The sequence below is a fragment of the Nycticebus coucang genome, chromosome 12 (assembly GCF_027406575.1).
Source record: "Nycticebus coucang isolate mNycCou1 chromosome 12, mNycCou1.pri, whole genome shotgun sequence".
In the NCBI taxonomy this organism is placed as follows: Eukaryota; Metazoa; Chordata; class Mammalia; order Primates; family Lorisidae; genus Nycticebus; species Nycticebus coucang.
This window is the reverse complement of record NC_069791.1, coordinates 105,508,795-105,536,778: the sequence shown is the minus strand read 5'-3', so window position 1 is coordinate 105,536,778 and position 27,984 is coordinate 105,508,795. Positions and strand designations below refer to the sequence as shown.

Below are 27,984 nucleotides of genomic sequence, written 5' to 3'. Positions count from 1 at the left end.
CACCCGCAAACCCGGACAGAACCATGAGACCCGTTGTGCTCCCTCTGTACGCCCCAGGGGGTCTGAAGACCACCTTCCCTCTCACACCCACCCCCACGGCTCCCAAGCTAGCTGGGCGCCACCGGGTGCAGGCTGCATGTACTCGCGGAGCAGGAGCTGCGGGGAGGACGGGGAAGGAAGACCCCCGAGCCCCTGGAAGGTGGTGGCGAGGCAGTGTGGGGAGAACAGGAGGGGCTGGGGCGGCAAGGGAGAGACTAGCAGAAGGGGAGCCGCGGGGGGGGGGGGTCGTGGACAGTGAGGCAGGGAGAGGAGGGAGTGGGGCCTGAAGGGAAAGTGAGGAGTTTGAAGAGCTGGTGCAGAGGGCTGAGCGGAGGCTGCGGGTGGGTCCGGGGGAGGTGGTGGGTTAAGTGCAGGTGCGGAGGGGCCCTCGGATGCCCGGAGGTACCGTATGCAGGTGAGGGCTCTGCCAGCACCTGGAGCTGGAAGCCGGGTCTGACCCAGCGCGTGCGAGTCTCAGGGAGGAGCCAGAGTCTCAGTCAGAGCCGTGGTCCCGGGCAGGCTCTCCATCTGATCTCGGAGGCTCCGGGGGTGAACTGGGAACCCGCGGCTGTCGGAGAGACCGCACCTCGGCCTCAAGAACCCACGGCTTGGGGGCTGGCGGGGCGATGCAGGTGCACCTGGGCATGCTGGCCGGCGGGGCAGCGCTGACCGGGGCGCTGGGCTTCCTGCTCCTGGCTGCCGCCATCGGCACGGACTTCTGGTACATCATTGACACGGAGCGGCTGGAGAGGAGCGGCCCCGGGGCGCAGAACTCGCTGGGCTCCCCCAACAGCAGCCAACCAGAGCCTCTGAGCTCCCACTCCGGCCTCTGGCGGACCTGCCGGGGTAAGGGTGCGCCCGGGGGCCGGGGCTATGGCCGCCAACGCCCGGGGCACGGTGCCTGCTCGCCTGGGACCTGGTGCTCGCCGCGCACCCCTCCCCTAAACCCCAAGCACAGAATGTAAGGTCTAGGGGTGGGGGTGGGGGACAGAGGGTGGGGGCTGCAAAAGCCCTTCTGAGGGTGCCCAGCTCCCCCGCAACTGCTCTAGTTCTCCCCATGCCCACCCCGGGTGGAGCATTTAGGGCGAAGGCGGGCGCGAACCGCCAGCCAGAGGTCGGAACTCCAGGGTAGCCCCCTGACTCCTCCGTCCCCTCCAGCGCAGAGCCGGTGCACACCGCTGATGAACCCCTTCTGGCAGGAGAACGTGACGGTCAGCGACGCGAACCGACAACTTCTCAGTGAGTCTGGGGAGGGTGAGGGTGGAGGGGGCGCTCTGGATGTGGGCGTCGAGTCTGGAGCGCTTCCCCAAATAGCGGGCTCGGGCACCGCGGAGGGGCGGCTGCGGTGGCCTCTGACGGTGGGGCCTGGGACAGGTGAGAGGCGGGGCCCCTTTTGGTCCACTTGTAATGTGTGCGTTTTAAGATTCATTCAACCAACCTTGGCCAATGGCTTTCCACGTGCCAGGCACCCTGCAGTGATGACTGAGGCCCAGGCCATGTCCTCCAGCTTATGGTGTAGCTGAGGAGAGACATGTGACATTTCAGAGAGGCCAGCAGCATGAGGGACAGTGGGAAGCTGGAACTGGCACCTTTATCCAGTCTGGGGAGTTGGATAGAGCCTCACCCACAGACCCCAAAGGCAGCGTCTTCCGTGTCCTTAGTGCCCCTACATCAAGCGCTTGGTCGCAGCGGGGGTGCAATACACCCTTGCGCAGTGATTGGAGGCAGGCTTAGGAGTCAGGGCCCTTTCTGCCAGGGGCCATGGAACTCACGCTGGATGCCCGGTTCTCAGTGCCAGAGTAAGTGCAAAGCAGATGGGCTGAACGAACCCTTGCGGAAGGGGGGGAAATGAGCAGAACAGTCAATTCGCTGAGGCTTGCAATGGGCCAGGCATGGAGCTAAGGGCTATTAATGTCATTTGATGCCCACAGCCACCCTATGACACTATTATCTCTGTGTTTACTGCATTTTGCAATGAGGAAACCGAGGCCCACAGAGGCATTCTGGAAGGATCTATTGAGGAAACAGGATGGAATTCCATAGACCTTGAAAAGCATGGGCTATTTTTGATAGATTTACTGATGCCTGGGCGTGGGACTCTGAGGATAAAGACCAGTCCCTAGCGTGACCATCAGGTCTGGCAGGGTCTCTCTTTAACCCCATCCTCCCCTTTTGCCCTTTTCTTCCCAGCCATGCTGGCTTTGACTCGGCTCTGGAATCTGCTGAGCTTCCTCCTGCCACAGGGAATTTGCACATACTGTATCTGAAGACCCTGTGTCCATCCTGCCCCTGGACGTAGTTAACTCCTCATTGTTAGCTGAGATTTTCTTTTGGGTGATAATGTTAAAATCTGGCTCCTTCACAGACTGTGAGCTTCAGAGGGAAAAATATAAGCTCCCCACCACTGGTTTTTAGTGTTTAACAGAACTTGGGCAGGTTACTTTTGAATTTAGAGAGAGAGATCAAAACAAAAAAAGCTGAAAGAAATACAAAGCACAGAGGGCATTCTTAAGAAGATCCTTTTCAGTAGTTGATCGTAGGACTTAAGACCAGCTGAAACTGTTTTAAGCTTTCTTAGTTGCCTTAGAACCCTTTTGTTAATTATAATATTGACGTCCTTACCTAATGGGAAGTACTGTGCTGCTTAACTTTTATTGTATGTAAATACACAGGGAGAGAGAGAGAGCTCTGTGTCACTTGTTAGAAAGAAATTTAAGGCTCCACAGATGGGAAGGCAGTGTGGATTTTGCTCTCCGAAGAACTCTTGCCACTGTCCAGGAGTGAGAGCCCGCCTAGGAAAGAGAGCCCTGTGTAATTAACCTCTAATAAACTTATCTAAGTTGCCAAGCTGGATTGATCTGGGTCACTTCTTTGATCTCTTGGCACCATCTCATTTTGGAGGATGGTTTTTCTACACTGTCCTGGGGTTTTCCTGAAACAGCTCCATGAGAGCAGAGACTATGTCACATTGCCACTGATGAATTTTTTTTTCTTTTTTTTTTTTGTAGAGACAGAGTTTTCACTTTATTGCCCTTGGTAGAGTGCCGTGGCATCACACAGCTCACAGCAACCTCCAACTCCTGGGCTTAGGCGATTCTCCTGGCTCAGCCTCCCGAGTAGCTGGGACTACAGCGCCCACCACAACGCCCGGCTATTTTTTTGTTGCAGTTTGGCCGGGGCTGGGTTTGAACCCGCCACCCTTGGTATATGGGGCCGGCGCCCTGCTCATTGAGCCACAGGCGCCACCCGCCACTGATGAATTTTTAATATTTGACATAGAAGCTGGGATATAATCAGCCATGAGTCAAAGTCTGCTGAACAAGTAGGAAAGTGAATGCCAAGTGTAGTCCTGTTGTGCCCAGGAGTTCCACAAAGACCACACTGCTAAACAAGCCAAATTTACAGCAGAGTCCTTTTATTGAAGAGCCGGCTGGCGACTGCCTCTGTGTCTCAACATGGGGATTCTGAGAGCAGTCCCAAGTGCTTACGGGGTCGGGTTTTTAAGGCTTGATCTGCATCCTGGTTGGCACACAGGCTGTCCAGGTGCATCTGGGTGGGGGTAGCAAGCAAGCATTGTACAGAAGCAGCATTTTGCAGTTAGCCATACATCATGCATTTTTTTTTTTTTATTGTTGGGGATTCATTGAGGGTACAATAAGCCAGGTTACACTGATTGCAATTGTTAGGTAAAGTCCCTCTTGCAATCATGTCTTGCCCCCGTAAAGTGTGACACACACCAAGGCCCCACCCACCTCCCTCCGTCCCTCTTTCTGTTCCCCCCCATAACCATAATTGTCATTAATTGTCCTCATATCAAAATTGAGTACATAGGATTCATGCTTCTCCATTCTTGTGATGCTTTACTAAGAATAATGTCTTCCACGTCCATCCAGGTTAATACGAAGGATGTAAAGTCTCCATTTTTTTTAATGGCTGAATAGTATTCCATGGTATACATATACCACAGCTTGTTAATCCATTCCTGGGTTGGTGGGCATTTAGGCTGTTTCCACATTTTGGCGATTGTAAATTGAGCTGCAATAAACAGTCTAGTACAAGTGTCCTTATGATAAAAGGATTTCTTTCCTTCTGGGTAGATGCCCAGTAATGGGATTGCAGGATCGAATGGGAGGTCTAGCTTGAGTGCTTTGAGGATTCTCCATACTTCCTTCCAGAAAGGTTGTACTAGTTTGCAGTCCCACCAGCAGTGTAAAAGTGTTCCCTTCTCTCCACATCCACGCCAGCATCTGCAGTTTTGAGATTTTGTGATGTGGGCCATTCTCACTGGGGTTAGATGATATCTCAGGGTTGTTTTGATTTGCATTTCTCTAATATATAGAGATGATGAACATTTTTTCATGTGTTTGTTAGCCATTTGTCTGTCGTCTTTAGAGAAAGTTCTATTCATATCTCTTGCCCATTGATATAAGGGATTGTTGGCTTTTTTCATGTGGATTAATTTGAGATCTCTATAGATCCTAGTTATCAAGCTTTTGTCTGATTGAAAATATGCAAATATCCTTTCCCATTGTGTAGGTTGTCTCTTTGCTTTGGTTATTGTCTCCTTAGCTGTACAGAAGCTTTTCAGTTTAATGAAGTCCCATTTGTTTATTTTTGTTGTTGCAATTGCCATGGCAGTCTTCTTCATGAAGTCTTTCCCCAGGCCAATATCTTCCAGTGTTTTTCCTACGCTTTCTTGGAGTTTTTTTTATTGTTTCATGCCTTAAGTTTAAGTCCTTTATCCATCTTGAATCAATTTTTGTGAGTGGGGAAAGGTGTGGGTCCAGTTTCAGTCTTTTACATGTAGACATCCAGTTCTCCCAACACCATTTATTGAATAGGGAGTCTTTCCCCCAAGGTATGTTCTTGTTTGGTTTATCAAAGATTAGGTGGTTGTAAAATGTTAGTTTCATTTCTTGGTTTTCAATTCGATTCCAAGTGTCTATGTCTCTGTTTTTGTGCCAGTACCATGCTGTCTTGAGCACTATGGCTTTGTAGTACAGACTAAAATCTGGTATGCTGATGCCCCCAGCTTTATTTTTGTTACAGAGAACTGCCTTAGCTATACGGGGTTTTTTCCAGTTCCATACAAAACGCAGAATCATTTTCTCCAAATCTTGAAAGTACGATGTTGGTATTTTGATAGGAATGGCATTGAATAGGTAGATTGCTTTGGGAAGTATAGACATTTTAACAATGTTGATTCTTCCCATCCATGAGCATGGTATGTTCTTCCATTTGTTAGTTTCCTCTGCTATTTCCTTTCTGAGGATTTCATAGTTTTCTTTATAGAGGTCCTTCACCTCCTTCGTTAGGTATATTCCTAGGTATTTCATTTTCTTTGAGACTGTGGTGAAGGGAGTTGTGTCCTTAATTAGCTTCTCATCTTGACTGTTATTGGTGTACACAAAGGCTACTGACTTGTGGACATTGATTTTATATCCTGAAACATTACTGTATTTTTTGATGACTTCTAGGAGTCTTATGGTTGAGTCTTTGGGGTTCTCTAAGTATAAGATCATGTCATCAGCAAAACGTCATGCATTTTTGTTTTAATATTTTCCTTCTATATATCTTAGTTTCAGTAATTTCTCTACCTGATATTGTTTAAAGGTCAGTCTGGGGATAGTTGGTACTTCCTGGTCTGTTTCCCAGGGATTTAGCCAAGCAAGAAACTGGGAATGAACTAGAAGCACAAAATCAATTAGTACTTTCTCATTTATCTTGGGAGTGAACTAGACTTATTTCATTTCATTTGAAAGCTTACAGTCTGGAAATTTGCTAGGAGTTAACTGGTATTTTTCCATCATAGCCTAGGCCTAACAGTCCATTAAAGGGGAGCTCAATGTATATGTTTATTGAATGAATGTAGAGATATATAGTGAACCACAACAGTTTCTCTAAAGTCCAGTGAACTGCTGGGAAAATTTCTAAAAAGCCCCAATTTGTAGTATTTGCCAGTTCTGGTGTGTAAATATTTCCACTGTGGTCAGTTCCAAGCTGCCAACATGATGTTGCCCTGCTCACAAAATTCTCAAATCTCAATCAGCTCTTGTGAGCTGACACCAGGCAGCAACAGTAGAACACTGTGTGCAGTCCCACTAACGGAGACATCCAGCCTGAGACACCGGAGTCCACGGGAGCTGAGGAAGGGTGGGGGTGCCAAGTACTCTGTCCTGAGCCCCAAGCCACACAGGGAGGAACTGTGGGTATTGCTGAAGCGTCATTTCAAGAATTATCAAGAAATCTTTTCAGCTCGGTGCCTGTAGCTCAGCGGCTAGGGCGCCAGCCATATACATTGGAGCTGGTAGGTTCAAATCCAGCCCGGGCCTGCCAAACAACAATGACAGCTACAACCAAAAAATAGCCAGGCATTGTGGTGGGTGCCTGTAGTCCCAGCTACTTGGGAGACTGAGGCAAGAGAATTGCTTAAGCCCAAGAGTATGAGGTTGCTGTGAGCTGTGACAGCACAGCACTCTACTGAGGGTGACATAATGATACTCTGTCTCAAAAAAAAGAAAAAAAAGAAAAGAAACCTTTTCTTGGATTAAGGAAGATAAGGGCCAGGCGTAGTGGCTCACATCTGTAATCCTAGCACTCTGGGAGGCTAAGGCAGGTGGACTGCCAGCAATTTGAGACCAGCCTGAGCAAGAGTGAGATGCCCATCTGTACTAAAAATAGAAAAACTAGCTGGGTGTTGAGCTGGGCATCTGTAGTTGCAGTTACTCCAAGAGGCTGAGACCAGAGTATTGCCTGAGGTTATGAGTTTGAGATTGCATAGAGTCATGATGATGCCATGGCACTCTACCCAGGGTGACAGAGTAAGACTCTAACTCCAAAAAAAAAGAAGGAAGATGGGGATCACATCTCAGCTGAGACACTTACCAAGGCTCTCAGTGATCCTGGGATAAGTGTCTCTATCTTTCTGAACCTCAGTTTCCACATCTATCAACCATAATAGAATAAAAATGGATGAGAAAATGGACCTTACATGGGACCTCACAGTGCCTGGAAATTGTGGGAGATCCACGTTGCGCAGATGAATGCCTTGATGTGAAGTTTCCAGACATGTAGTGAATCCTTGTAAGCATGAGCTCTCCCCTTGGCCATTCCTTCTAGCCTCTTTTTAGATGTAGTGACAGCTATGGAGTGCTGACCTGTGCTGGGCTGGGTGCTGGTGTTCAGTAGATTTATCACACCAATGGGGAGATTGGATGACTAACTACAGTAGGCCCTGGGATGGCTTCCTTTTGAAACTTGATAATACAACAGCCCTGCTTGTTCCAGTATTTTGAGAAACAGGCAGAGGCAGAACCCCCATCCCGAGTCAGTTCATCTATTCACCCACAGACCTGGGGTTAACCCCCAGCTTTGCTGCCAACTGGGTGGGTGGCTCCAGACAGCTCTGTCTTCCTTATACTCTCTGAGCCTCAGGTTTCCCTCATGGGCAAAATGAGGATATCACCATTGTCCCTTTTTCATTTTTTTTTTGATATAGAGTCTCATTTTGTCACCCTGAGTAGTGCTGTGGTGTCATAGCTCACAGCAACCTCAAGCTCCTGGGCTCAAGTGATGCTTCTTGCCTCAGTCTCCCCAGTAGCTGGGACTACAGACACCTGCCATAATGCCCAGCTAGTTTTTCTATTTTTAGTAGAGACAGGGTCTCACTCTTGCACAGGCTGATCTTGAACTTCTGAGCTCAAGCAATCCACCTGCCTTAGCCTCCCAGAGTGCTAGGATTACAGGCATGAGCCACTGTATCTGGCCAGTCCCTGTTTCTTTTCTTTTTTTTTTTTTATTGTTGGGGATTCACTGAGGGTACAATAAGCCAGGTTACACTGATTGCAATTGTTAGGTAAAGTCCCTCTTGCAATCATGTCTTGCCCCCATAAAGTGTGACATACACCAAGGCCCCACCCCCTCCCTCTGTCCCTCTTTCTGCTCCCCCCCACATAACCTTAATTGTCATTAATTGTCCTCATATCAAAATTGAGTACATAGGATTCATGCTTCTCCGTTCTTGTGATGCTTTACTAAGAATAATGTCTTCCACTTCCATCCAGGTTAATACGAAGGATGTAAAGTCTCCATTTCCTGTTTCTAATATAATTGTCAGGTAAATTGGGAGAATGTATTGAAAGAATCTATCTCAGTTCCTGACCTTCATAAATGTGCCATGGCTGAAGCTGCTATTAATACAGTATTTTTGGGGAGATAGTTTCTTGTTCTGTCACCTTGGCTAGAGTGGTGTCATCACAGCTCACTGCAACCTCAAACTCCTGGGCTTAAGTGATTCTTCTGCCTCAGCTTTTCCTGATAGGTGGAACACAGGTACCCACCACATATTAATAATAATATGTATTATTATTATTATGTCATCCAGGAAAAGGGGCAAGCTGCCTCTGCAGAGTGTATGCTCATTGCAAATCACCCCCAGAAAGGGCTTTTAATTTCCCAAAATGAATTTTGAATTTGGTCTGAGCCAGTGAGTAAGCTGCATGTTTTGAGTCATGCTTGTAACAAATTCTAGTGAGGGAGTACAGGAAGAAACCTGGATTTTTTTTTTTTTGAGACAGAGTTTCGCTTTATCACCCTAGGTTAGAGTGCTGTGGCATCACAGTTCACAGCAACCGCCAGCTCTTGGGCTTAGGTGATTCTCTTGCCTCAGCCTCCCAAGTAGCTGGGACTACAGGCACCCACCACAACACCCGGCTATTTTTTGGTTGTAGTTGTTAGGCCCACCAGCCCTGGTGTATGTGGCCAGTGCCCTAGCCATTGAGCTACAGGTGACGAGCCTTGATGATGATGATGATGATTCTCTGAGAAAACCCAAGCAGGCAGACCACTTTAGTGCTGGATAACTAACTGCAATCTCCTGGAAGACAGAGAGCGGTTAGGCAAGTCCTATCAGCTTACCGGTCTCCTTGATTCTACTCACTCAGCTTGATGGAATTGAGCAGAAACATTGAGTTCATGAACAGGAACATACCACAGCCTCAACTATTTCAGCCAGGTGACAGAAGTTTTCAACAAATGGTTTCCTTGTCAGCAAAATCCACCTTCCTAGGGTGTTTTTTCTTCCAGATTAGCTCTGGGGAAAGCATGGGTTTGGCTGTTTGGCTAGGGGCCGGAATTAGTTTTGTTGGAAAGGAGGTCATCAAATTCCACACGGCATGGACTAAAGAGACATGGTCTAGGGCCATGGCTAGCTATGTCCGACAGCAATCTTTTGGTAGTAAGCGACAGAAACTCAAATCATACTGACTTCAATGAGAAAAGCTATTAGTGGTCCATGTAATAGACAAGCTCAAGCCCCCTGGGACTCAGTTTCTTTCATCTTCTCTTGGGACTTTGCTTTCTTCTGCTTGAGTCAGCTAAGTTCTCTGCTGTCTCAGTAACTCTAAGCAAGGAGATTTTTCTAGTTCTCAAGAATCTCACACAACTTCCAGCTCCATCTTCCATTGGGCCAGATTGGGTCACTTGCCTGGTACCCAGCCAATCACCATAGCCAGGGGGATGGAATGTGCTGATTGGCCAGGGTGAGTCACATGGTCACTTACAACACGGGGTGAGGCTGGGATGATCCATCACGGACAGGGGTCTGCAGTGGGGAAGGAGTGGAGGGATAGGTCAAAGGGAAGTTGTCAGGTGCAGGGCCAGGCAAACCACAGATGCCCGTGTCACCGGGATTTGGATCCTGGCTGTGCTTCTTACCATCTCTACAACTTCTGCTGAGTCACCTACATCCATGAACAGGGTGTTCTAAGGAGGTCATGTAAACAAAGCACTCAGTCTCAGATTCTGCACTTAGTAGGGCCGATTAACGTCTCCTTCTTCTGCACTAACTCACATTGCCTCCCTGAGCCTGAAGCTGCTCTGCTGTAGGGTGGAGCTAATAATTGCAGACCCACCTGACTCATTTATTTGCTTAGGGTGTGTTTATTTTACCCCCAGCACTGGGCTAGATGCCTGGCATGGAACACGAGACAGTTGCTCTTTGCTGGATACTATTCTGAGCTCTTTGTATATATCAACTCATTTAGTCTTCACAACAGTCCCACGAAACAGGCACTGTCATTATCAGCCTCACTTTGCAGATGAGGGAATGGAGGCACAGAGAGGTCAGGTGAGTTACCCAAGTTTGCACAGTAACTGCCATATCTGGGATTTGAACCCTGACAGTTTCTACCCTGTTGGAACAATGTTACCCTGAGAATACAGTATAATTTCAGTACAAAGTGTTTGTATAAGACAAGAGGCTATAGCAGTCCAGAGGAGGAGCTCCTAGCCTGCTTTTTGGGGTTCAGAGTCCCGCCATCCTGTACTACTTCTTGCCTGTATTACAGGAAGAAACAGCAAGTGCAAAGCCACAGGCAGGCCTGAGCTTGGTGTGTTCCAAAAACAGCGCGACAGCTGGAGCTCCTGGAGGGTGGCGCAGAAAGTGTATCTTAGGGTACCTCCTGGTTTTGTTCTGTTTTACCTCAGCTGAATCTCCTAAGGGCCCACGAGGAAAGTCAGACTAGTCAGATAGAGACCGGAAAGATCAGATGCCTTGACCACACAGAATGCCAGTGGCGGAAGCTGGACCCAGGGCCAGCAGTCTGGCCTGGCTGTCCTTTAAAGAGGGACACTTGGAAAATCAGAAGATTGGGTTTCTAGTCTTTCTGGGTGCTGAGCTGTTACAGTGGTGTGGAAAATTAAAACCAGCCCTCCCACGATGCCTGGTGCAAATGATAAGAGTGGAGGTGATGAGGGACAGAAACAGAAGGAATTGGGGACACACAGAAAGCTGCCTGGGCCTGGGAGGGAATTGTCAGTGTATTTATGCTCCAGCTGCGTTGCAGGCAGGCAGGGAGGGAGGCAGGTGTTTGGGCCTCAGCTCCTCTGGGGCACAAAGGCCTGGGCTTCAGGTTGTCTTTCTGGGGTGCTCACTGAAAGTCAAAGCCACATTTTAAACTAAAAAAAAGTTCATATTTAAAGTTACTTTACTTTTTAGCATCTGTTATGTGAGGCTTCTGAGAAGAGGCCCACCATACTCCCTTCCTTCCTTCCTTCCTTCCTTCCTTCCTTCCTTCCTTCCTTCCTTCCTTCCTTCCTTCCTTCCTTCCTTCCTTCCTTCCTTCCTTCCTTCCTTCCTTCCTTCTCTTTCTTTCTTTTTTCAGAGATAAGATTTCACTCAATTGCTCAGGCTGGAGTTGCAGTGGCCCAATAATAGCTACCTATAGCCTCAGACTCCTGGGCTCAAGTGATCCTCCTGCTTCAGCCTCCTGAGGAGCTAGGATTATAGGTGTGCAATTAAAAAAAAATTTGTGGATGAGAGTCTCACTATTTTGCACAGGCTACTCTTGAACTCCTGGCCTAAAGTGATCGCTGGCCTCCCAAACTGCTGAGATTACAGATGTGAGTCACTGTGCCTGGCCACTGAACCATTTTTGAAACAGTGATTAAAGAAGATATGTAAAGTATAATCATGATGGCTGTGTTACTTAGTTCAATGTAAGCATTTCACATTGTATATCAAATCAGTACCCTGAACCACATAAAGGCATCAAAATACACAGTTATCATTTAAAAAAAAAAATAAAACAAAAAAAGATATGTACATCTCAGTGCCCGTGGATGGAGAAACAGCTAGTCATTTATATGTATATAACCATTTCATGGAACATTTTATAGCTATAGAAAGAATACACTAATATGGGTAGAAAACCAAGATGTACTGTGGAATTAAAGGAGCGAGTTACAGAGTGTTACAGACAGTATGGTGCCATTTGTTATCCCTCCCTAAAGAAATCCCCCAATATTACTCCTTTTCTCTGGGCATATAGCACAATTTTAAGATGCTCCTTTATGTGCTATTAAGACAGAAAAATATACTGTCCATTATATTGTGAGATGCTGTCGGTGGTCAAACATGTCCTATTGTCAGATCAAGTGTGTGTCACAGAATTGGAGAAATATGTAAATATATGGAAACATATATAAACACATGGAAAAAAGCATGGAAGGATGTGCTTCAAGTTATTCACAGAGGGTCACTCTGGGAGGGAAAGGAAGGAGCAGAGAGGGTTGACATGTTGGACAAATGGGTCTTGTTTTCATTTTTTCCAAGAAGAATGTTAGCAGGTGTTGCTATTAGACAAGCCCTAGAGGTGTTGATTTCCCTGGTGTGTGGCTCATGGGACTGACTGGGCCCCTGGCTCACCGTTCCAACTGCGAGAGCTGGGATGTGTGTTTCGTCACATATCTCCTGCTTGTGGATGTTGTCGCTTTCTGTCTCCTCTTTTGAGAACACCCCCCACCCCTCCTCTTAGCCCAGTTAACAGCTTCCCTTCTTACCTCCAGGTCTCAGCTGAGACCTCACCCCTTCAGGAAGCCGTTCCTCACTTCTTAGGCTGGGGTAAGTGCCCGCCCCTGCCTTCCCATGACCCCTCTGTCAACCTCCTTTGTTATCCTGTCCCGCTCTAACACTTCATAGCTGTTTGATCTGGGGCAACTGACATAAGTTCCTTGAACCTCAGTTTTCCCATCTGTGAAATGGGGATTAAAAATGCCTACCAGTAAAGCCTAGGGTACTTGAAGACAAGAAAGAAACAGTTAAGGCCAGGCGTGGTGGCTCACGCCTATAATCCTAACACTGTGGGAGGCCGAGGCAGGTGGATTGCCTGAGCTCACAGGTTCGAGACCAGCCTGAGCAAGAGTGAGACCCTGTCTCTAAATAATAGCTGGGCACTGTGGAAAGTGCCTATAGTCCTAGCTACTCGGGAGGCTGAAGCAAGAGAATCACTTGGGCTCAAGAATAGGAGGTTGCTGTGAGTTATGATGCCATGGCACTCTACTGAGGGCAACAAAATCAGACTCTGTCTCCAAAAAAAAAAAAAAAAGTTATTCTCAGATTCAGTGCTCAGCACAGCTCTTCAAGGTCACAGTCCACAATCCAACTGCCAAGGTGAGGAAACTGAGGCTTTTGAATGACAATACCATGTGATGATATTTGCTTGGTAAGAGGCAGAGTCAGGATTTGAACCCAGGTCTTTGCTTGCAGACCTCTCTTCTTCCCATGTCACAGCAACACATCTTGGAGACCATGAGAATAGCTCAGGTACAGCCCTTCCCATCAAGGACAGGCTCAAGGACACATTTTTACAAAGATTTTTTTTAAAAAACTACTTTCTTACCAAGCATACAGGACTAAATATCTCTGAGTCCTTCCTGGAGTTGCAAAGTCACACTGATGATGTTTAAAAAGAAAGGTAGTGACATTTGCCCCTGGTAAATGACTCCTGAGACTTCCTTCTGCCAGAGCTTCTGCTGTTGTGTACCCCTGCTCTGTTTCAGAGCACTAACCACCCCAGGGCTTCCTGACCTTGCAGCCCTGTGGAAGCCTGGTTTTCTCATTAAGCAGTTCTTTGAACAGTGCAATAATGGAAAAATCACAACAAAAGAGCGGTGCCTGTGGCTCAAACAAGTAGGGCGCCAGCTCTATATGCTGGAGGTGGAGGGTTCAAACCCAGCCCCGGCCAAAAACTGCAAAAAACAAAACAAAACAAAACAACTTTTCTTTCTTTTGGCATGAACATCTTTGCCGCATCTTTCTGGGTTTGCTTTTCCCTTTACTTGTGATTAAACATTTTTGAATCTAAAATATCTTTTACCTTTGGGCACACGCATTTACCCTTGATGAGATGATGATATGTCAACATTTTTATAATATTATTGATCCTATGTAATAGTCGTAACTACCATCTATTAAGTTCCTACTGTGTGCCATCCAAGACATAGTAGTGTGTTGAACGATGTCACCCCCAAAAGATATATCCCTGTCCTATGTCCCAGTACCAGTGAATGTAACTTTATTTAGAAGAAGCATCTTCGTAGATACAATTAAGAATCTCAAGGTGCCTGTGGCTCAGTGAGTAGGGTGCCGGCCCCATATGCGGAGGGTGGCGGGTTCAAACCCAGCCCCAGCCAAACTGCAACAAAAAAATAGCCGGGCGTTGTGGCAGGCGCCTGTAGTCCCAGCTGCTCGGGAGGCTGAGGCAGGAGAATTGCCTAAGCCCAGGAGTTGGAGGTTGCTGTGAGCTGTGTGAGGCCACGGCACTCTACAGAGGGCAATAAAGTGAAACTCTGTCTCTACGGAAAAAAAAAAAAAGAATCTCAAAATGAAATCATTTTAGATTAATGGGTGTGTCAGAAATCCTATGACAAGTGTCCTCATAAGAAGCAGAGGAGTGAAGAGGAGATGGCATGTGAAGACGGAGGCAGAGCTGGGAGTGACACCACCACAATTCAGGAAACATCGTGGACTGTCCACAGCCTCCAGGAAGGGGAGGGGGCTGGGAAGCATTCCCCCAGAACCCTCCGAGGGAACATGGTGCTGCTGACCGATGCCTTGAACTTGAACTTCTGGCCTCCAGAACTGTGAGAGGATTAATTTCTGTTGCCTTTAAGCCACCCAGTTTGTCATAATTTGTTTTGGCAGGAAACTGATACAATGACCTTTTATCCAAGAATAAGGCTCTCCTGCCACCCACCAGTTTTTCTATAAAATCATGCCAGTTTGCCTTGTGAGCAGCACAGTCTGGAATGATCCTTGATTTCTTGCTTCCTGGCTGGTCTGTCTGCTGTACCAGACTGTGAGTTCTGTGATTTACCCTGGCTCCTCCAGGGATCCACAGGTGTCTGTTTTTGAATGAAGGTGTGCCCCTTGGGGTTGTGTCTGGTGCTTTTGAAAACATTGCCACAGGAAGGCCTTGGTATCCCCCTTTTCTGGATGAGAACACAGGAGCCCCCAGAAGTAAAGGGGCTCACTTGAGGTCACAAGGTGAAGCAGCATCTACGTGGCCTCAGACCCGGGACCCTTTCCTCCCCAAACCACCAACAGGGAGTGACAGAACTGAGACGGGAGTCAGGAAGCTTGCTTGCTTCTGAGCTCAGCACGGCCCCTGCCGCTGCACCCTTACTCTCCAGAGCCACCGTTGGGGATCCTGCTTCAGGGATCTCAGGGGGAAGAAGGAAGTGATTAGCTCTGCAGGGTTAGGGCAAAGGGAATGACCCACAGGTAGGGCTGAGCCTGAGCCCAAGTCACCTGATGTGATTGTCACACATAGATGAACATGGTTTGTCCTTGTTTCTCAGCTGAGAAAACTGAGGCTCAGTGAGGAGCTTGCCTGAAGTCACCTTGCTGTGAGAACTGCACTGAGGCCTGCTCCCAGAACCCTGCTCTTCCCTTGTCACTGCCTCGCACGGAGGGGCCGTGCTCATTTTAACTTAGTCTGGCATCTCTGAATTCACACACGGCCATCTGAATCTCTGAAGCCATCACTTTCATCAGATTCACCGTCAGATAAACATTTTCTTTTTTACCAGATTTTTCTTGATCAGCTTTTTGAGAATTAAGCAATGCTTCAATTAACTCTGGACAATCTGAATTCCCATTAGGTTCCCAAGCATTGTCAACCTCTGTAAACCCCTCCCACCTCAGGAAATACGCCACCTTCCCATTTACTACTCCTAGATCCAGAACTTCCCCCACCCAGATGAGGAAACTAGACAAATCCTGGTGTGTTCTAATGAGGTAAACAAGTAAGACTTAGTTAAATGGTCATTAAAGATTCCTCTATAAGCCATTCCTAGGCTTGGCTCACAGAAACCTAATCAAATGGTCAGGTAATGTTGGCAGCTTCAGACCTGCTGACTTAGATGTGTGAACAAACTTTGCAATTTAAACTATTGACTTGCATGTTTTTTCCTTACCCCGACTCATTCCTTATATGTAGACTCAAACTTTTCAGTATTTGGGTTACTGGTTGAGCAGAAGGCTTAGAACAAAACAACTTCATAATAATCAGAATGTTATCCAACTGTATATTGTTTATTGTAAATAATGGTGAACAGTGGCTAATAAATAGTTTTATATTCCTTTACAAAAAAGACATCACTTTCACCTGCCATTTAGCAATGTACGTCTCCATTTCGACCTTACTTTTAGATTGTAAGTTCCAAAGGAGGCAGGATTTATGCATGTTTCAACTTTGTACCTGTACAATACCTATCCCCTATCGAGCATGTAATAGATGCTCAATGAATGTTCGATTTTCCCCGCCCTCACTTCCTCCTCGGTTCCTTCCTTCCTTCCTTCCACCATCTGTGGCACATTGAGCACACACCGTGAGCAAGTTGGAATTCATTGTTCATTGCAACAGAGGAGACCCCACACCATGGGGGAAATGTGGGGCATCTCAGTAAGAGGCGGTTACAGATTTGAGTTTTGACTGGGCGATTTTGGAAAGGCTCTGAGGAAGCAGTGATTTGCCCTGGACTAGGTAGTGTCAGGAAGTAGAGACAATTCTGATTGAATATCTTTATTTTTTTATTTTTTATTTTTTATTTTTTTTGGTTTTTGGCCAGGGCTGGGTTTGAACCCGCCACCTCCGGCATATGGGACCGGCGCCCTACTCCTTGAGCCACAGGCACCCCCCCCATCTTTATTTATTTATTTATTTTATTATTATTATTATTTTTATTGTTGGGGATTCATTGAGGGTACAATAAGCCAGTTACAACTGACTGCAATTGGATCTTTATTTTTTTTTTAAGACAGAGTTTTACTCTGTCACCCTGGGTCAAGTGCAGTGGTGATGTCACAGCTCACCACCACCTCACCTCAAACTCCTGGGCTCAAGCAAACTTCCTGCCTTTGCTTCCAGAGCGTACAGGCATGTGCCACCACATCTGGCTTATTTTTTTATTGTTTGTAGAAATGGGTCTCACCCTTGCTCAGGCTGGCCTTGGACTCCTGATCTCAAGTGATGCTCCTGCCTCAGCCTCCCAGAGTGCTAGGTTCATAGGCATGAGCCACTGGGCCTGGCCCTGACCACATATCTTTATCAATCTTGTTATAGAGAGGCAGACTAGAGCACGGCTCAAGCTGTGATTGAGAAGGAAATGGGAAATACTATCAGGAGGCAGAAGCAGGTGTTTGGAGTTTGTTTTTGCCTGTGCAGTGATGTGGCCTTGCTCGGTCTTGGTCTTGTGGTCTCAGCCTTGTCCGTGAGATCATATCTAAACACTGGGGTCCAGCACTGAGTGCCAGGTCAGTTCCCAGACATTGGGGGGTTTCTTTCCCCCCAGGATAAGGGCTGGTTAGAGGCTTGTTGCTGAATGGGAACTCAGATCTGAATTTGGTTGGGACAGGATTCCTATGTTATTGTAAGGTTTATAACTGCACATCATTCTGTCTACGGGGCATAGTACTGAGCCAGAAAACCAACCCTAACTATAACAATCCACACTCATATCAGGCTTATTGCCTGATGGGTACTGTTCTAAGAGGTTTGGCTTTTTATTTTATTTCATCCTCAACACAAAGTCTTGTCAAGTGGATACTTTAGTATCCCCATTTAGCAGATGAGAAAACCAAGGTTTGAAAAGTTATATAATAACTTGCCTAAGGCCACTCAGCTGGCAGGTGGCAGAGCTGATGGTGGAGAGGTCCTATTTTGCTCTGACTGGTCCTGGTACATACACACCTGTGGTCATGGCAGAGAATTGAACAACTCTTGATGATTATTTGACTCTCAAAAGTTGTGGTTCAGACTATAACTCATACAGGTACCCCATCAGTGTGGTAGGAGAGGAACTGTCAGTGATTTGTGTTTTTTTATCTCCACACTGCCAAGCATGGAGCTGGGACTCACAGCAGATGCCTTTTGTACGTCTGTTGAATTTAGTAAGTTCTAACACAGTGGTTCTCAACCTTCCCAATGCCTCGATGTATTTTCATTGTTACAAAGGGGGTGACCCACAGGTTGAGAACCGCTGCTCTAAGGGATCAGTAGGCAGGGATTTCACTCTTATTTTGTCGATGAGGCTCAGAGTGGTCTAGTTCATTTATCCAAAGTCACACAGCTTGTATATCACAGACTCAGATTCTTAGTAGGCGGTCTTTTGATTGTCCCCCTCCCCCAACCCCAACTGCACACACACCACCTCCCAAGAATCCCCACTCCAGAAATTGATTACTTTGTCATATCCAGATCCCAAAGGGAAGCATATTTAGAGATGTGGTTGGGGATGGGAACATTTCCAAGTAGCACAGAACTGGGAATCAATATTCATGTTCTAATCCTGGAAACCACAATCCTGGAAATTAAAAAAATATATTAAATAGAAAGCAAAGAATAAGGCACACACACACACACACACAAAGAAAGACAAACCAAATTTCAGCAGGCGATTTTTACAACTCTCCCAGGGGGCGCCTGTTCTTACCCAGACATTTAATTGAATGCGTATATCCAGTCAGCTTGCAGCCTGTCTGGGGAACTCATGTGGGGCCACCAGGGCTGCGCCAGCTCCAGGAGACCTCATTAATTTCTAAATGAGAACTGATTTCATTTCTCAGCTGTAGTGTGGAGGCGACGCTGTGCAGGGCGATGGAACTTAAGGGACCAGGTTTTCACACTGGCTGTTCTACTTCTCTGCCCAAGATCGTTTCCTTGAAAAAGAAAGAAAGAAGGAAGGCAGGAAAAAAAGAAGGGAAGACCGTGAGTCTTGTCCCCTGTAATGACATTTCATGCTGTGACAGCCCTGGGAGGACAATGGGTCTTGTTTCTTTGACTCCACAAAGGTAGTGGCATTTGAGGGGTTGAAGTCAAAGTGACTGGGTCATAGTGGCGGTTGCAGACTGAACTACTGTTATCAGCATCATCTTTAGTGTTGAAGAGTTACGATTTATTTGGTGTGCACCCTGTGGGGCGTGGCATATGGTCCCATGCTGCCCTGTTTTCTCTACACATGGTGTTTGTGGGATAATTCTGTGAGCTGTGTGTGCTTACCCCATCTTGGAAATGGAGATTCTGAGGTGCCATGCCTAGGGCCTTACACTCACAGCGCCTGAATTCAAATGCAGATCATCTGTCTCTAAAGTCCATTTTTTAATCATCACGAGGTCACCTCTAAAGCTTCCTGAGTTTTTTCTTATTTTCTTGAAACTGCCTTATTTTTTCTGCCTTAGAGTCGTGTTGTCTAACTCAAAATGACCTGATTCACTTATTCATTCATTAATTCAATTGGTCAACAAACACCTGTTGTACCTACCATGTCCTAATCCCTCTGCCAGGAGCTCAGGGATAAAATTGTACCTGAGAAGATAAGATCCTTGTGGTCAAGGAACTCATGGCCTGACAGGTGAGACAGAAAAGTGACTGAGATGCCATCAGCACAAGGTAATAAATGCCAGGGTTGGGTCTCCATAGGGAGCCGCAGGGGTGGAGAGGAAGGCAGCTGACTGTGGATTCTGGTAGACTCAGCATAAGGGAAGACTGCCCAGAAGAAAAAGTGTTGCCCTGAGAATGGGAGGAAAGTATTTATTTTCATACTTGTCTTATTGCCAAGAGGATTTAAAGAGGCTCCATGTCTAGTTTATGGTAAACGACCAACAAACATTTGGTAAATGACTAATGGGTAGAAAAGAACTTTGCAATGGTTTCCCTTTTTGCTTTGGCTGCTGGGAAGCTCAGGGCCAAAGTAGTAGCAAGTATTTAGACCTTCTTCCCTCCTCCTACTTCTCCCCCACCCCCTGCCCCATCCTGCAAACCTGGGTTGACTTTCATGTCATTCATCCTTTCCACTCTGATTTTGCAGGTTGTATTTAGTTTTTGTTTGGCCTTGGGAGCTCTTGGAAACTGCCTCAGATCCTGTTAGAGATGAAGCAAGATAAAGAACACATTTGACATAAGACTGTGTTCCCTAGGTGATCCTTTTGGTTCAGCTATCAGGGGACCGACATCTCTCTCACTGTGCTTTGGTTTATCCACAAATCACATGGTCTTCACATCCTGAGAATAATGGCATTTTCTTTTCATTCTCTGGATGTCCAAAGCCCTTCATCCATAAAGCCCCACAGAGTCCTATCCAAAAAGCTTGCACGAGGCTCCTCCTTGTGGTGATAAACGTGTTTTTGAAAAGAGAAGTGGTGCTTCCATGGGCAAAGCCACCCTCTGTTGGTTTGTCTTTTGTTTTTCTGAGACACAGTCTTGTTCTGTTGCCCTGGGTAGAATGCCGTGGCATCATAGCTCACAGCAACCTCAAACTCCAGAGTTCAAGCAATTCTCCTGCCTCAGCTTCCTGAGTAGCCGGGACTATAGGAACTACATGCCTGGCTACTTTTTCTATTTTTTTCTAGTAGAGATGGGATCCTGCTTTTGCTCAAGCTGGTCTCGAATTCCACCTGCCTCTGCCTCCCAGAGCGCTAGGATTACAGGCATGAGCCACCGCATCCGGCCCGAGGCAACCTCTGTATAATGGAGATTTCCAAATGCTCAGTTAATGCTGTCCCACAAATGCCCCACTGAAGACTGCAGTGGTTTTCAGAGTTTTTTTTTTTTTTTTTACAGGTGGAATATTCCACATACAAGTGATTAACACAAACTTTATTTTATGCACGACATTATTTAAAATATTGTATAAAATTACCTTCAGGCTGTGTCTAAGGGGTACATGAAACAGAAATGAAATTATGTATTTAGACTGGGGTCCCATCCCCAAAATATCTCATTACGTATATGCAAATATTCGAAGATCTGAACAAAATTTAAAATCTGAAACACTTCTGGACAAGGGATACTCAACCTTACAAGCTTCACTTTGGTTAGAAAGCATGAAAGGAGTAACAGAAGCACACATGGGTGGTTTTCAGATTTTCTGAGGTATCATATCATGATGGCAGAGCCAAAGCACAAACCAGGGCCAGCCACCCCCCAGTGCTGTGTTTTCCCTGACACCCAGCTGTTGTAACTCATTGTTAGCTATGTGTGTGATCATCTGCTTTGTGGCTGCTTCCCTCTGGTAAGAATGTCCCCTTGGGGCATTTGTGTCTGGGCATTTGTGTCTGGTCCCACCAGAGGCAGCATACACGGACTCTGTGGGTAGATCTGGACAGACCTCGGCACCTTCCTGCTTGATCTTGTTGTTTTGTTCATTCACCGTTCACTGAGGGTCAACATGGCTACGTGCTGAGCATTCTGCTGCTCTATGGGGTGCCAAGGAAGTTCAGTTTCCAGTTGTGGAGACAGATGTGCAAACACATTCAAACCAAGCAGGAAAAGTGTGACTGTGGATCTCTGTTCAACCTAATGAGAAACCCCAGAGGAGGGAGGATGAACTCTGCTGGGGGCTGTCTGGGAAGGCGTCCTGGAGGAGGTGATGTTGGAGTTGGGTGCTGAAGGGTGGTCAGGGAAGAGGAAGGACAGGCAGGAGGGAGGCTTGGGATACCACAATCGGGATGCCCTGATCTTCATCCTACAATGACAAGCAAAGGTGCTAATGGATCAATCTCGTGGAGGTGGGGCCACCCAGTGCCCCTTCATGGGGCTGGTGCTGGGACCTGCCCTCTAGATGGCCCTCACTCTTGTCATGGCAACCTTGATCTCCTGGAGGGTGGAGTAGTGGTTTTTCTCACACTTCTGACACCAAATACCTGGTGTCTTTTCCACTCTAACTCCGCAACTTTCTAAGTTCCTCCTTAACTTTCTGACACAAACTGGTGTCCAACAATCCAATCCAACTCAATTCTAACAGTAGTCACCTGGAATTAATGTTAGAGCTCATGAATTCAAGGAGCTCAGTCCCACAAGACTACCCTGACATCAGACCCCGGTCACAAGTCCCAGCCACCAACTAACTATAAACTGGGGCTTTCCCATGACCCCCTCCCCAGGTTCAATAATAGCTCACAGAACTACTGGAAATACTTCACTTATCATTTCCAGTTTATTAGAAGGATACAACTCAGGAACAGCTGAATGGGAGAAACTCGCAGGGCGAGGTATGGTGGTTTGTGTGTAAGCAGAGCTTTCCTGCTCTCTCTGGGCACACCAGCTTCCCTGGACTTGGATGTGGTCTCCAATGTGGAAGCTCTTAGACCCCCATAGTTTAGGGCTTCTATGGGGGCTCCATTAAGTAGGCAGGATTGGTTAAGTCATTGGCCATTGGTGATTAGCTCAATCTCCAGCCCATCTCTACTCCCAAGTTATCAGTGGTGTCCAACCATCGAATCGTGTCTTAGTCTTTCTGGAGACCAACCTCATCTTGAAGCTACCTGGGGGCAGCAAGAGTTGCCTCGTTAGTGCAAAAGATGCTCCTATCATCTTTATCATTCAGGACATTCCAAGAGTTTTAGGAGCTCTGTCCCAGGAACTAGGGACAGGGAACAAAAACCAAATGTCTTTCTATGTACCACCAAGGTCATAGAATTTCTTCTTTGGAGAAATTGGTGACAGACGGTGATATCGTTTCCTGAGTTTCTTGGAAAATGTGTCCCCTGTGTAGGAAATATAGCCGTGACCTAAAAGAAGAAATGGTGGAAGATGCTAGAAGGAGAGCAAACTGGCCACTTCAATGATTCCTGTGCAGCATTTTTTCTCAAGTAGAAATAAAAGTGGCCTCTCTGGCCATATCTTTAACACACAAAACAGCAGGTAGAAAATTGGGTCCATCTCTTTTGGTGTTACGTAGATATAGACATACCCTTTCTCGACCCAGGGACCCCAACTGAACAAAAAGAGGCTTCTCTGCCTGGGTTCAAACCCTGGGGTTGACATTTTCTAGCTGTGGCAGTTTTGGGGAAGTTCCTTAAGTATTTATGTCTCAGTTTCTACATCTGTAAAATGGGAGTGTGTACAGTTCTTACCTCATAGGGTTGTTGCAAGGATAGAAATGAATTATGGCCTGGGAAATGCTGAAAACAGGGCCTGGCGCCTAGAAACCTCATATCAAAGTTTGCTATCATTGTTATTCTCAAGACCATTATTCTTTTATTTTTATTTATATATGAAGTACAATAATATTTTATTAATATTATTTTGTTATCAAGATCATTTACTCCTTGATGGGTACATTTTGGGTTTTGTTGCTCCCTCTGGGACATTGGGGTGAGATTAGAGTCTCCCAGGGGAAAATCAGTAGTGCACCTTGGACTCACAGGATACCCGCAATTTGGGGGGCTAGGCCTGGGGGCAGAAGGCTGGTGACAGGCTTTATGAGATGTCCTTCCACCCCTTGCCACCTGCTCATCCTTTGCCTGTCACTGTCCTCAGATCACCCAGGGGACTGAGTTTCACATATCCTTGGAAGCTGCTGGTGTTGGCAGGAGGACTGGGAGAGGTGCAGAGCCACCCACCAGGAGGGGAGAGTGCTCCCTGGACCTCTGACCTCTCTGGCTAACCCCTCCTCCTTGATGGGTACATTTTGCAGCTTCCTGAGTTCAGTCCTCTGCCACTTCTCTTCTCTATCCCTGTTCTCTCTCCTGAGACCTCGCCTTGTCTCAGCCTCTAAACATGTCTGTGTACATCAGCTGCTCAGTTCACAGCCCCATCTGTGTCCATCAGCTGCCCAGTTCACACCTCCATCTGTGTCCATCAGCTGCCCAGTTCATAGCCCCATCTGTGTCCATCGGCTGCCCAGTTCACACCCCCATCTGTGTCCATCAGCTGCCCTGTTCACACCTTCATCTGTGTCCATCAGCTGCCCAGTTCACACCCCCATCTGTGTACATCAGCTGCCCTGTTCACACCTTCATCTGTGTCCATCAGCTGCCCAGTTCACACCCCCATCTGTGTCTATCAGCTGCCCAGTTCATAGCCCCATCTGTGTCCATCAGCTGCCCAGTTCACAGCCCCATCTGTGTTCATCAGCTGCCCAGTTCACACCTTCATCTGTGTCCATCAGCTTCCCAGTTCACACCTTCATCTGTGTCCATCAGCTGCCAAGTTCACACCCCCATCTGTGTCCATCAGCTGCCCAGCTCACAGCCCCATCTGTGTCCATCAGCTGCCCAGCTCACAGCCCCATCTGTGTCCATCAGCTGCCCAGTTCACACCCCCATCTGTGTCCATCAGCTGCCCAGTTCACAGCCCCATCTGTGTCCATCAGCTGCCCAGTTCACACCCCCATCTGTGTACATCAGCTGCCCAGTTCACAGCCCCATCCTTGACTGAGCTCTGGCCTGCTGTCTCCGTCTCAAACTTAGCATGTCCTGATTCCTTCTCCCTGCCCAGCCTCTTCCTCCCTTATCTCCCCCATCTCGGCAGGTGGAAACTCCCTGGATCTCACCCTCACCCTCTTGCCTCTCTCTCTCTTATACCCTTGTCAAGGCAACAGCCTACTTTACCTTCAAGATGCACCTGGAATCCGACCACTTCTCCCCACCCCACTGCTTCCTGTTCCCATCCTGGTCTGGGTCACTGTCACCCTGTACCAGGGCTGTTGCAGATCCCCCGAGGTCTCCATGCTTCCAGCCTTGCCCCTTAAGCTGCCATAACAAATGACCACAAAGTGGGTGTCGTAAAACAACAGAAGTTTACTCTCTCACAGAGAGAGACCAGAAGTCAAAAATTAGGGGATTGGAGGGGTTGGTCCTTCCAGAAGCTCTGAGGGAGAGTCCATTCCATGCCCTCCTCCTGCTCCTGGTTGCGGCGGCAGGTCTTGAGCTGTGGCTGTGTCGCTCCCATCTCTTTCCCTGTCTTTATATCATTTTCTCCTCTCTGTCCTTTCCTCATCTCTTCCCAGGACACCACTTGGATGTAGGGCCCACTCCCATCAGGGATGATTTCATCTCACGATGGTTAACTCTGTCACCTCTGCAGAGAAACTTTTTCCAAATAAGATCACCTCCGCAGGTCTGGGTGAAGTCACCATTCGATCCACGACACCCCTCTGCTGTCTACTCCTGATATAGCAGCCAGAGCCCCTGGTTCTGCCCCACCCTGTCTGGCGGCTCCCATTCAGAGAGAGGGCCCTCCTGCTCCACTGAATCTGCCCCATTCACACTCCCCTGGCCTCTCCTTTGTCTCACTCTGCCTGTCCTCCCCCAGACACGGGGGGGTGAGGCTCTGCACCCCAAGCCCCTTCCTTGCTGCCCCCTCCTCCAGGGCTTTGCTCCATGTCCTTCCCTGCACCCCAGCCCTGTGCCCTCTCTGCTTCACCCCTCGGCCCCATATTTTTCTCCATCTCTCAGCATTGCCAGTTGCTTAGTTCTTTTTTGTTGTTGTTTGTTTCCTGCTGACCCTACTCCCTAGATGCCGGCCCCAGGAGGGTAGGGATCTTGGTTTATTTGCCCTTGAGTTTGAACTGAGAAAATAGGCGAGTGAGGGTTAAGTGAGATGACGCTTTTCAAGTGCACAGGCTGCAGAGGAGGAGCCCCTGTCCCCACTGCTGCCGTCACCGTCATCATCACCATCATCAGAGAGAGACTCGTAGTAATAGTCACGAGTGGGGGGCGGTGGCAGCAGTGTGGGACCCCCCGCATTTGGGGTGTGGCCAGCAGTGGGTGCTTGTAAATGTTTGCTGACTGAAAGAAGGTAGTAACCCTGTTCTGCCCGGTGTTCTCCCTCAGCCATGCAGGGGATGTTCGTGATTCTGCTGCCGCTCAGCCTGATCCTGATGGTTTTCGGGGGGATGATGGGGTTTCTGAGCTTCCTCCTCCGCGCCTATCTCCTCCTGCTGCTCACTGGGACTCTCTTCCTCTTTGGAGGTAGGTGCCCACCCTGTCCAGGGCTCGGGAGGACATGGGTGGTGGGTGCTGCACAGGACCCCTCTGTGGGTTTCCATTTGTGACAAGCAGTTTCCAGCCCAGGATCCCTGGGCCTTTGGTTCCAAGGCAGAAGCAGTGGGGAGGCAGCAGCTTCCAAGAATCACTTTCATTATCTTACCTAAGGAGCTGTGTACTTTACCTTTGCCCAAAGTCATAATAGTTTCCAACTCTAGGGCCGTGGGCTGGCCAGGAGCCCTCACTCCGGCCACCCTCGCTCTCTCAGGCCGACCAGATGTTCTGGCAGATATCCATTAAAAACCAGGCGGTATCACGCACAAGAGGGTAAACACCGCCTGACCGCCCTTATATGTGGGGTCTAAACAAACACTACTCATAGAAACAGAGGGTAAAATGGTGGGTGTTAGAGGCTGGAGGAGGAGGACACGAAGATGATGGTCAAAGGACACAAAATTTTAGTTCGACGGGAGATAAATTCAAGAAACATGTTGTACATCATGGTCCTTTCAGTTAATAACAGTTGTATTCTTGAAAATCACTGAGAGTTAGGAGAACTAAATGTGTGAGGCAACGTATCTGTTAATTAGCTCAATCTTGCCATTCTTTAATGCAGAGATCAAAACATCATGTGTTATACACCATCAATTAACAATTTTTACTTGTCATTGAAACACTAAGCCCAACCACAACAATAGGTGTGGCAGACGGTGGCTGGATTGAAGCCACTGCTGGGCAGACGAGAGGTTTCAAAACGTGGGATTTGGTGCACAGCTGCTGCTCTGCGGCTCCCTGCACTTCTGTGTGTTCGGGGTGGATCCTCGCTGAGAAAGGACAGCCGGTAGTGACGACGTGCACACTTAGACTCCAGGAAGAGAAAAAGCAAAAGGAATGTCTGGAGGCGAAAATATTGCAAAGCTCTGAATCTTCCAACCACCCACAATTGTTAATATTGGCATGAATAGCTCACCCAATGACTCTGTCTTGCAACCAGCACTACCCCGTAGAAGTTTCTGTGATGGAGAAGCTCTCTGTCCTCTGGTTCCGGGAGAGCCACCAACCAGGCTTGGGCAATGAGTGCCAGTGAGAGACTGAATTGTTAATTTAATTTATATGAATCGACTTAAATAGCCACATGTGTCCAGGGGCTACCATACTGGTCAGTGCAGCTCAAATCTGCTATCTCTGGAGACCCACCATGTGCTGGGGACTGAGAAGGGCTGGACGGGCATGGCCCCTGCCCTCTGAGCTCATAGCCTGGAGAGGCAGGTAGATGTGATTAGTTATATAATTACACAACTGAGTGCAGAATTGCAGCTGTGCCCTGGCTGGTGGTAGACAGCTGTGTGGTGCCGTGGGGTCACTGCATAGGAGCTGAGATACAGAGGATTGGAAGACTGGGGGGGGGACCCCAGGCAAGGGGACCAGCATGGGCAAGGGTCCTGTGGTAGGAAGGAGTGAGGACTCTGGGTCTTGGCTGTTGTAGTTGGGCAAGGCAAGGATGAGAAGGAGGGGCAGAAGGGGGAGGAAGGGAAGGATGGGGAGGAGGGGAGCAGGAGGAGGACAGAGGAGGAGGGGAGGGGGAGGTGCTAGGTCTCACCTGCTCTTCCCTTGCCTTCCCTGCAGCCATAGTGACCCTCTCTGGGATCAGCATCTACATCGCCTATTCAGCTGCTGCCTTTCGGCAGGCGCTGTGCCTCCTGGAGGAGAAGGCCCTCCTGGACCAGGTGGACATCCACTTCGGCTGGTCCCTGGCCCTGGGCTGGGTCAGCTTCGTCGCTGAGCTGCTCACTGGGGCGGCCTTCCTGGCAGCAGCCCGTGTGCTCAGCCTGAGGCGGAGGCAGGACCAGGCCATCTGAGCCAGACGCCTGGTGGTGCTTGTGGGGGGAGGCTGGGGCACTTTGTAGACCCACCATGGTGAGCTGCAGTGTCCTCTTCCTTGAAGGCCATCGGGGAAGCCCAGGGGGCCAGCCCTTAGCCCTGTGCACTGAGCTGGGACCTGGCTGTCATCTCAGTGCCGTCTGTGGCCCTGTGTGGCAGTGCGTGCACTCACCATGTTTGTCCATGTGGCCCAGAGGAGCACTGAGTGGGGCGCCAACCTGCCTCTAATCATACACAGAACTTTACAGATTGCAATGTCCCTGTGCCGCCTCTGGCTTCATTTCATTCTCACCTGAGCCCTTTGGGTCAGCTCTTCTGGGTTGAAGCAATGTTAAGGATGATCAGAGAGGTTAGGTAACTTGTGCAAAGGTGCACAGGGAACTCATGGCATACTCCTCGCTTCAAGACCAGGCTCTCTCCTTTGCCATAGCTTTTTCCGCAGCCTCCCTGCCGGCTGGCCGCAGTGGGTACTGGGTGTGAGGTACACACCCTCTTGGTCACTACCTCATGCTTTA

The 27,984-nt window shown here is 48.1% G+C and overlaps 1 protein-coding gene across 1 annotated transcript; it reads left to right on the top strand.

The window, feature by feature from the left end:
* Positions 1-665: 665 nt before the first annotated feature.
* Positions 666-27,684, top strand: TMEM114 (transmembrane protein 114). The gene is made up of 4 exons (XM_053556560.1): positions 666-885; positions 1,198-1,278; positions 25,436-25,573; positions 27,215-27,684. The coding sequence occupies exons 1-4, from the start codon at positions 666-668 to the stop codon at positions 27,445-27,447; spliced, it is 672 nt and encodes a 223-aa protein (XP_053412535.1). The 3' UTR covers positions 27,448-27,684.
* The last annotated feature ends 300 nt before the right edge of the window (positions 27,685-27,984 follow it).

Bases quoted from the DNA above. Each gene is read 5' to 3' on its own strand.
- TMEM114 (XM_053556560.1), top strand. From the start codon at position 666: ATGCAGGTGCACCTGGGCATGCTGGCCGGCGGGGCAGCGCTGACCGGG. The intron at 886-1,197 runs GTAAGGGTGCGC...CGTCCCCTCCAG, and splicing joins CCTCTGGCGGACCTGCCGGG to CGCAGAGCCGGTGCACACCG. The intron at 1,279-25,435 runs GTGAGTCTGGGG...GTTCTCCCTCAG, and splicing joins CGCGAACCGACAACTTCTCA to CCATGCAGGGGATGTTCGTG.